The 10,068-nt window shown below is 39.5% G+C and overlaps 3 protein-coding genes across 3 annotated transcripts in view; 2 read left to right on the top strand and 1 right to left on the bottom strand.

Moving 5' to 3' along the window:
• The window catches only part of LOC306863503 (protein APCDD1-like), a 64,378-nt gene that overhangs the window by 18,578 nt on the left and 35,732 nt on the right, over window positions 1–10,068 (top strand). The window lies entirely within an intron of this gene.
• Window positions 3,468–9,780, bottom strand: LOC306863504 (vesicle-associated membrane protein-associated protein A-like). Its single transcript, XM_079406876.1, has 6 exons — window positions 9,433–9,780; window positions 8,300–8,452; window positions 7,357–7,460; window positions 6,304–6,384; window positions 6,071–6,226; window positions 3,468–4,312 (listed from the first exon to the last, which is right to left on the bottom strand). Exons 1-6 carry the CDS (start codon window positions 9,488–9,490, stop codon window positions 4,148–4,150), a joined length of 717 nt encoding a protein of 238 aa, XP_079263002.1. The 5' UTR covers window positions 9,491–9,780; the 3' UTR covers window positions 3,468–4,147.
• The window catches only part of LOC306863502 (serine/threonine-protein phosphatase 4 regulatory subunit 1-like), a 32,085-nt gene continuing 30,356 nt past the window's right edge, over window positions 8,340–10,068 (top strand). Inside the window, exon 1 of the mRNA XM_079406873.1 lies at window positions 8,340–8,423. The gene's annotated coding sequence lies outside the window, so the exon portion shown is untranslated. The remainder of the gene's footprint in view (window positions 8,424–10,068) is intronic.

The following is a 10,068-nucleotide window of genomic DNA, read 5'->3' on the forward strand; positions in this document are numbered from 1 at the left end:
TCTGGACCATGTTCACATATGGCTTCCTTTTTGCATGATGGAGCTTTAGTTGGCATCTGCAGATGGCACGGTGGATTGTGTTTACCGACAGTGGTTTCTGGAAGTATTCCTGGGCCCATTTAGTAACGTCAATGACAGAATAATGCTGATGAGTGATGCAGTGTCGTCTGAAGACCACGGGCATCCAACAAAGGTCTTCGGCCTTGTCCCTTACGCACAGAGATTTCTCCAGTTTCTCTGAATCTGTTGATAATGTTATGCACTGTAGATGATGAGATTTGCAAAGCCTTTGCAATTTGACGTTGAGGAACGTTGTTTTTAAAGTGTTCTACAATCTTTTTATGCACTCTTTCACAGATTGGCGAGCCTCTGCCTATCTTTACTTCTGAAAGACTCGAACTCTCTAAGACATCCCTTTTATAGCTAATGTCAATGTCAATTAGTTGCTAGATATTCTCCCAGCTGAATCTTTTCAAAATTTCTTGCTTTTTTAGCTCTTTGTTGACCCCGTACCAACTTTTTTGAGACCTGTAGCAGGCATCACATTTGAAATGAGCTCATTTAGTGGGTAAAAGAGTAAAATTTCACCATTTAAACATTTGTTATGTTCTCTATGTTCTATTGTGAATAAAATATTGGCTCATGTGATCTGAAAGTCTTTTAGTTTTCATTTTATGTAAATTTAAAAAATGTCCCAACATTTCCGAAATTCGGTTTGTAATTCTAGATAACTTATTCGCATTGTTTAAATGTGTAGAATACACATAAGCTTGTTTTTCATCAACCGGTCAAACTTTACAGCAGGGCGAACAAATGAACTTTAGTCCAGACAGAAACTGCACACAGACTGAATGAGAATGTAAGTCTGTGTAAATCCAGTCTCTGCCAGCAGGTGGCGCTGATGGAGCAGCAGAAACACGTTATTAAAACACTACTTTATTAGGTATTACATGGAGCGAAGATGAAAACAAAATGCTGTCAAATCTTTTCTGAGGACAGTCCTATATTCATTTATATAATTCTCTTAGCACTCTTTTAAAACCTTGCAGCTTTTCCGCCATGTTTTCACACAAAACTAAACTAATCTGCTGTGAGACTGCTACTTAAAACTCTGCTTTATGCTGGATAGTATTTATCTTCAGTTGTTCAAATCGCAGTAATCGAATACAGTTTTAATGATAATACAAATATGAAGCGGTAATACTAACCGTGGGGAATTTTATCATGATTTATCATCAAACCGGTTATAGTTCCATCCCTAATTACAATATTGCATTACTCCCTAAAAAAGTAACTAATTACATTACTTAGTTACTTTTTATGGAAAGTAATGCATTACCTTACTTTTGCAGAACTTTTTAAATCTGGGCAGGGCTTGCTTGTTTGTTTTTAATATAAACAGTTCTATTTTTGGCAAACATAAAAGCCCTTTTGCAGCAAAAGTGAAATGAATACGCCTCAGGCTGAAGGAAAATTAAATTCATGTCTGTACAGTAGAACACAGGATAAGAAAATTCAACACTCTTCAATAAATGAAATAAAATGAAGCACAAACTTTAAAGTAACTTTTGCTTATTGTGGTATTAGCAATTGGATCATCAAAGGTCAGCAGCAAAGACACTCGTTAATAAAATGGGATTAAATACATAGTGTATTTGTATTATTTAACATTTAATTAAATAATTCATTCATTTTAATCACGGTTTTTATTAGTTTTGAGGAACACTGAATCTGTTTTTTCTGTTCACATTTATTCTAGAACTACAGTAACGTTCACACCGTGCACACAAAGCCTTGGCACTCTTGATCTCTCTCAACATGGCAACACAGAGCTGTCAGTCAGTCAATGACAAAACAAAGAAACTTTATTTGAAAAAGTAACTTGGATATTTTCTGGTAAATGAAAAACTAATGCGTTACTAATTACTTAAAAGTAATCTGATTACATAACTCACGTTACTTGCAATGCATTACCCCCAACACTTCATGAAGCTGCTCGTACCGTTTAGGAACAAAAAGTGTGCATCCAACTTTTGTTGTTGTTAAACGAAGCTCGTGAAGGTCGTGACATGTGCATGCGCTCTAATGTAGTTCCTGTTCATCCTGTACAGCGTCACATTCACTGGAGCTCATCATACATTATTTAACAGTAATTACACTTCAAACAATGCCAGGCTATCTCTAGTTTCACAGATGCTCCAGAGCTGCTGATTTCATGCAGAATCGCTGTAAATATCCCAGGAATGTATTTTAGAGGACCTGATTGAAACCTTGTCTCATGATGCCCAATGAACTTTGGAATTAAAACTAAACTTTTATTTCATATATATATTTATTTTATTTAGTCATTTAGCAGACGCTTTTATCCAAAGCGACTTACAAATGAGGACAACAGAAGCAATCAAAACCAACAAAAGAGCAACAACGTGCAAGCGCTATTACAAGTCTCAGTCAGCCTAACGCAGTACAGATAATTATTATTATTATTTTTATAAAAAGGCATATAGATCAAATAGAATTAGAATAGAGAGTGCTAGAGTTAGAGGGTCAAGTAAAGATGGAACAGATGAGTTTTTAGCCGTTTCTTGCAGATGGGTAAGGATTCGGCTGCTGGGATCGAGCTGGGCAGGTCATTCCACCAGATGGGAACAGTTCATGAGAAAGTCTGTGAAAGTGTTTTTGTGTGTCTTTGGGATGAACAATAATGCATCGTTCACTTGAAGAACGCAAGCTTCTAGAGGCACATAAGTCTGAAGTAATGAATTTAGGTGAAGGGGTCAGAGCCAGTGGTGGTTCTGTAGGCAAACATTAATGCCTTGAATTTAATGCGAGCAGCTATTGGTAGCCAGAGCAGATTGATAAACAGAGGCGTGACGTGCGTTCTTTTCGGCTCATTAAAGATTAATCTTGCAGCGGCATTTTGGATTATTATATATAAACATTTTCATTAATTGAAATAAATGTTCACTAAAATTAAAAACTTTTTGCAACATTTATCTTTCATAGTATATGTACTAAAATTGAAAATTATATAGCTATTACAAAAACAAATATTAAAATTACAATTAATTTAATAAAATTTTTAATTTAAAATTAGAATGAGAATATATATAAAAACCTAACTGACCTAAGAAAAAGTCAGTATTTTCATAGATTAACTTAATGTACTAAAATTGAAAATTATATAGACATTACAAAAACATAGAACTTAATTAAAATTAGAATGGGGACAGAAAATATATAAAAGCCTAATTCACAATATTAATGAAAACTATCATATTTGCTGTTAAGTAATTTCAGAAGAATAACGGACCGTTTTTGAAGGTCCGTCTGATCATAAAACACATCTCTGGCTCTGGGACACGCATCATTTATCCAGAGACGGTCAATAGTGAGAGACACATGTGTGTTGAACTGTTGATTGGATCTCATGCACAGCTGATCAGAGATGAAGCGCAGACAGCATAAAGAGTGTTAAAGATTCTTTATTTTAGCATGTTAAATACCACGGGACAGGACTGCAAACGTGATTTATTCAGTCACGTTGCCTCACAATCGAACATAGAATAATTTGCATAAAGAAAACTCCATGAAATGATGGGAATTGCTTGCATTTGTGAGGGAAACGTTCCCGGCTGACATCATCACACTCGAGAAAACAAACGTGGAGATGTGTGTAACGTCACCGTCCAGCGACAAGCAGCAAAGACGATCGGCTTGTGTTTGTGTGACGATGAATCTGAATTACTTCCCATTCTCTCAAAAGAATCCAAAGAACATGTACATGACATTTAAAACATTCCATTTAACTCTTAATAAAGCACAGAGAGAAAGAGAAACACGTCCTTTAATTGATTAATAGGTTGTTTTTTCAGGTCTCTACACACAGTGCCTCCATCAGGCGGCTAGTGATGCTCGGACAAATGGACAATTTCTTCTTCCCCGACCCCAGAGAAACCCACCCGGAACCACAGACGGCCCGCTTCTGAGTGTGTGTGTGTGTGTGTGTGTACTAACCGTGTGAGATAGGCAAGGCCTGTTTGAATGATCCTGTACACAGACACGTTTATTTCCGCTGCCGTAGGGCTCGTCTGCGCAGACGCCACGCTTATATCGACAAGAACGCACGCTCTGCTCCGGCAGAACTCTACAAGACAAACTTCCCGAGGAAGAAGCCGATGAAGATGGCGGCGATGACGACGAGCAGAGACGGCAGTGATCTGGAGGCAGGGTCTTTGCTCAGCATCGCCGACGAAGACCTGGAGACGGAGCTGTCGAACTGATTAGCCTTCCTCATCCTCAGCCCTTCGTCCTGATGAAGAGCGACACACAACACTGAATCATCATCATCATCATCATCACACCTGCTGTCCAGGCATATGCCGGTATCAAATTTTCATGTTGCTATTAATTGCTAATGCTTTTATCACGGCATACGGTATTATCACGAAATTCAGATGTGACCCTGGAGCACAAAACCAGTCATAAGGGTCAATTTTTGGAAATTGAGATTTATGCATCATCTGAAAGCTGAATAAATAATCTCTCCATTGATGTATGGTTTGTTATGATCGGACAATATTTGTCTGAGATACAACTATTAGAAAATCTGGAATCTGAGGGAGCAAAAAAATCTAAATATTGAGAAAATCTCCTTTAAAGTTGTTCAAATGAAGTTCTTAGCAATGCAGGAAGTCGTGGCCTAATGGTTAGAGAGTTGGACTCGTAATCCAAAGGTTGTGGGTTCGAGTCTCGGGCCGGCAGGGATTGTAGGTGGGGGGGAGTGAATGTCCAGCGCTCTCTCCACCCTCAATACCACGACTGAGGTGCCCTTGAGCAAGACACCGAACCCCCAACTGCTCCCCGGGCGCCGCAGCATAAATGCTGCCCACTGCTCCGGGTGTGTGTTCACGGTGTGTGTGTGTGTGTTCACTGCTGTGTGTGTGCACGCGTGATGGGTTAAATGCAGAGCACGAATTCCGAGTATGGGTCACCATACTTGGCTGAATGTCACTTCACATATTACTAATCAAAAATGAAGTTTTGATATATTTAGTCCAGTTGATGGGAAAAGTATTCTTAAAATGCATTCAAAAGAATCTGAAGAATTTGTAATAGCCTAAATAATTATTGACGGTATCTTTAAGTGCCCAGGATAACAATATGGTGATATATGGCATTACCATGTCTAGTGCTGTCACTGATCTTTAATTAAGTTTGAGCTCGTTACGCCTCCTAGTGCTCAAAGAGCTTACTGCTTCTGCTCTCAGACACACATCCAACACAATCAACAAGCACTTCCTGTATGTTCTGATGTCACAGGTTTTCAGTCCAAACTGATTTCTTGTACACACTTCTGCGGATTATTATTTATAAAACTACTGTTTAAATCTCAAGGGATTGAAGGCTCAGGGTTTATGGGCTGGATAAAAGTATCACGTTACTGTTTTACAGATCAACTATTGAATCGATTATATATGATTTTACAGATTGTTTTTTGAGAGGTCTGTTAGGAAGCAGAGTCTTACAATGATTGGTGACCCAAGCCATATTCTCCATAAGGAGTATGAGCTGATGCAGGAGATACAGGGCTCCAGTCTGTAAGACCAATAGATACAAGTGTTCTCGATTTCCATTATCTGTCAAATTATTGAATAATAAGTGATTGAATTGTTGTGTGGGTGAGGGTAATGTGATGAGTAATGTGTAATGTTGGTGTATTATTAGGATCAGGAGTCATGTGTTTTTGGGGGGTTTATTGAATAATTGTATTGTTGTATGTTTGATCTGCTTAAGACAAATTTCTCCTGACGGAGACAATAAAAGAGAAACTTGAAAGTGAAGAATTTAAGACTTAACTTATGGAATATTACATTTTATTTGTTTACCTGCATATGATCATGTGAGCATTAATGAGCATTAGAGGAGCATGAGCATGTTACATTCTTGATATATGAAGCTCAAATCTTCTAGCAGGTATTTGTGGTCAGTGTTTGTGAATCTCACAGTAATCTGGTGTTACTGGGTCAGTTTGAGTGAATCAGACACACACACACTAGTCCTCCAGTACCTTGAGCTGGCGGTTTTCATCTAGCAGCTTCCCCGCTTCCGTCTGCAGTCTCTTGCACTCCTCCATGACTTTCCTCATCTCCGTGTCGTCCGTGGACAGACCGTCGGCCTTCGAGGCGCTCAGAGCAGACGCGGCTTTGCTTGATTCCAGCTCGTTCTGATCAGAGTCGGTGCAGAATGAAGGTGTGAGTAACAGTGATGCTGATTTATAATCCTGACCAAACACACACTCACCATCTTCTCATTGTCTGAAGGCATCTCAAACACACAGCGCAGCTTGGAGTCCATCAGGTCGTCCGGTTTGGCATCTTTCCACTGCAACGGTAAACAATCAACCTCACTCATCTCTCTACAAATAGTGTTTCCAGGATTCAGAGGATAACTGATCCACATTTAAGATGAAACTCGGCCGTTTATTAACAGCTGCTTTAATATGAGCCATGATCTGAGATGAAGATGTTTGTGTCATAACTGATGAACTTCTGTTATTGATCTGAATAATGTCTTCTGCAGAGCTGATTTACAGATGAACTTCAGTTAGTTTGATAATTGATCAATTTTACAACATTAACACTTATTTTCCTGTTTATCTCTGTGAAGCTGCTTTGAAACTATCTGTATTTTATAAAGCGCTATATATATATATAAAAAGATATTTGGGCCTAAATTAAATAATTGTTTAAATTGCATATTAAATTTCCATGTATTTGGATTAGAGTTTAACAAATGAATAAGGTTAGATTTCTGCACTCAAAAAATAATCACAGTATAATTTACTATTTGCAATTATTTAATCATATTTAAAATGCATTTATCCAGTAGAATCAGCATAAATATGTTCAACTGTGACAACTGTTTTGTTAAAAAGTAAGCAAATGGATCAAATATGGCTAGCTGTGGGAAAGCAGCATTTAATTAGTTAAATTGCATGGGACTGAAACAAACTCGATTGATTGATGATAATTCGTATTATTGAATATGTTTTGAACATTTGTTTTTATATTTCTCAGGTATTTTTGTATTTGTTTTTCTTGCCATTTTATCCTTCAATATACTTTCTGCTATAATTCAATCTCAGTATTGCCAAGCATAAAATAAATAAAGAGTTTATTAGCACTATTACAGAAATCTGACCTGTTTCATTGATGTTTGACTGACAAATATGCACTGCATTTAAAGTTTATTAGTGCATGTTCAAACTGTGTAATCCAAATGCAGGAGATTTGTATGCAAATGTAGGGCTGACTGTATGTGTGAGCGATGAAGGACAGCAGAAGATGGGCTCACCATGGCTTCCAGGTCACTCATGCCGGGAGGCGCGAAGATGGTCTGCACCATGAACTTGTGCTTGCTCTTCTCGTTTGGGTCGTAATCAAACGGCTGCAGCATGACTGGAGGAGAGCAGAGAGAGCGTCAGGGTCACAATACACCCCGCTGGCTATCCAAACCCGGCTCCAAAATCACAAGAACCTGGTGTTTGATTAGTCGCCTGCATTTAAGGATTCCTGCGTTTGCATTTGAATGTGATTGAAAAGGATTTAAGCGCAGGAAGGGAAAGCGCTTGTGCTCTGTTTGCATGCGGCGCAGACGTCTGAAGCACAGAGAACAGCGTCTCAATCTGTGTTCGTTCTCCAAGCGTTCGGTGTGTTTCACTGCAGAAATGATCGTTCCAGACCAGAACTGACTTCTTTCATATTTATCAACCAGTGAGCACAAAACTACATCAGTATATCATCATAAACACAGCCGTTTATGTCTTAATGAAGGTAAACATGAGAAAGAAAACGCTTGTGTACAGTATTTATTAGATCTGTGTGTTCGGTGTTAAAGAGACAGCAGTCTAATAAACACACCGCCTGTAATTAATGATAACCAGAGAACTAAAGAAAATCACTCTGATCTTTAATTGCTTTAAATAATCATCTAGATTTTATTTATGAAAAGAAATCTTTGCAGTGTTTTTAAACTTTTCATTAGTTTCTGTACCTGAAATCCGGTTCAGTTGTGTTTATTTGTGCTATTGCTAATTGATTTGTTTGTTTCTATTTTACTGTTCACTTGTCTTTAACACTTTAATATTTGAAATATGTATTAGTCTAGCTGTTTTTTGGTGGTATTTTTGTTAAAAGCATAGACAAAAGCTCGTGTAGTAGGCCTAAGTGTTCTGATGTTTGCTGCAACAGAATGCTGTGTACTGGAGTGGATAAGAGTGAATGATTAATGGGGTCACCTGAGATGGTGACGGTGGCGCCGGGGTCGATCAGGCCGCTGTTGGGCCGCACGCAGTAGCGCCGAGGAGCTGTGGTCTTCACTTTGAAGCATACTCTTCTGTCGGACGGGTTCCTCAGCTTCAGGTTAGTGGTCACCACATCTGTGAAGGGTCCTGCACACATCAGATCAGCGCTGGGTATTAGTGGTGTGATGATGAAGCTTCCGAGCGCCTCTCGTGTAAAAGCAGAAATCATGCAAAAACAGCCAGGCCTCCTTCCTATCCGTACGGCACAGACACAGCCAGCCGCTTCTGATGATAACACACACATCTGACCCTCATCAGCCGTCTGTTTCCACCCGCAAGAGAGGCATCAAATACAGCATAAATGCAGAGTTTTAGTAAGGAAACAGAACTCAGCGATGCTTTCAGACCCTCAAAATACCCTTCTCACAATTATTATATTACGAGATATAACCATTAAAACCAACTCTCCATGCTAATGAATTAAGTTCATACTGATCATTCTTAATTACGTGTTCTTATAAGTTACATACAATGATATACTAAACTACATTTCTAATCAATATTGAAATATATACATCGAAAAACTCCAAATGTTTAAATGAAAAGGAGTAAATGCGGTAATAACATGGTAATATCCAAAACTAATCTCTCTTTATTAATTAATATGAACTTGCTGATAAGATACAACATGGTTTTAGTTGAAAAAGATATTAAGTTATGACACTTTTATAAAATAACGAGTCTTAGATGCAAACGGAGCGGAAAGCAAACACAGTAAGGTTACAGGCTGTGGTTAATAATGAGTGTATTACACTAATACCGTGTCCTCGCTGAGAAACAGCTGATAAACGCTCTATTAATGAACACATGCTAGTTTATCAGCTCGAGTAACATCGGTTTAATCTGTTAGCTGCCCGACACCGACTCAACGTCCCCCGAAACACGTTTAGCAGACCGAGCTGCTACAAAACAACGATTATATGCGCTTTCCCCCACAGGCCTGCGCAGCCTCGGGCCTCGCGTTAAACGGCAGCCGGGGGAGGGGTGCAGGCATGCGGGCGGACACGCAGCCTGGGCCCGAGGCCTCCGCTAAACCGGCCGGGAGTTCGTGACTGAGCCGCAGTTACCTCTGAAGCGGAGGTCGCCCGGCGGGTCGAGGGTCAGAATCTGCTCCAGTTTGGACATGACAGCCGTTAAAACGGGACACAGTCGCGTGCTGCTCACGACGCGCGCGCGCACTCACGATCACACGGCCGCGCGGAGCGGGCACGAGCAGCAGGGCGGCTGCGCGCACGGCGGAACACGTCGCTCAGATGCAGCACCGGCTGGAGTGTATTTCCTGAGCTCTTCTCTTATCTCGGGTTGTTTGGGTCTGTTTCATCGGAAGCTAAAGGCGCGGGAATGATTCGCCTCGTCAGGAGCGCTGCGAGCGGGAAAGGCGCAGTGCGCATGCGCAGTGACCGATGACGCGTCACGCTACACAAACACGTGAAGCGCAGAAACGTGCATTTAATGATGAATATTGATACAAGATTTCATTTGGACAATTTCACACAGACACTGTCTCAACTCCGGGAAACACTGCTTCATTTATTACTGATAATATCCAGATGTATCTATTACTTTCAAAGGAATTATTTTAGGACATTATGAATCTGATCTAAAAGCAATGCTTGTTTTGTTAATTTAATTTAGTTTCTTTGTAAATTTTATATCCACGAATGTAAATTTACATTGACCGCATTTTCATGTTTTTTGAAAGA

The sequence above is a fragment of the Barbus barbus genome (genome assembly GCF_936440315.1).
Source record: "Barbus barbus genome assembly, chromosome: 44".
NCBI classification, from domain to species: Eukaryota; Metazoa; Chordata; class Actinopteri; order Cypriniformes; family Cyprinidae; genus Barbus; species Barbus barbus.

Bases quoted from the DNA above. Each gene is read 5' to 3' on its own strand.
- LOC306863504 (XM_079406876.1), bottom strand. From the start codon at position 9,490: ATGTCCAAACTGGAGCAGATTCTGACCCTCGACCCGCCGGGCGACCTC. The intron at 6,385-7,356 runs GTGAGCCCATCT...TTACCGTTGCAG, and splicing joins TGAGTGACCTGGAAGCCATG to TGGAAAGATGCCAAACCGGA. The intron at 4,313-6,070 runs GTACTGGAGGAC...GCTCTTCATCAG, and splicing joins ATGAAAACCGCCAGCTCAAG to GACGAAGGGCTGAGGATGAG.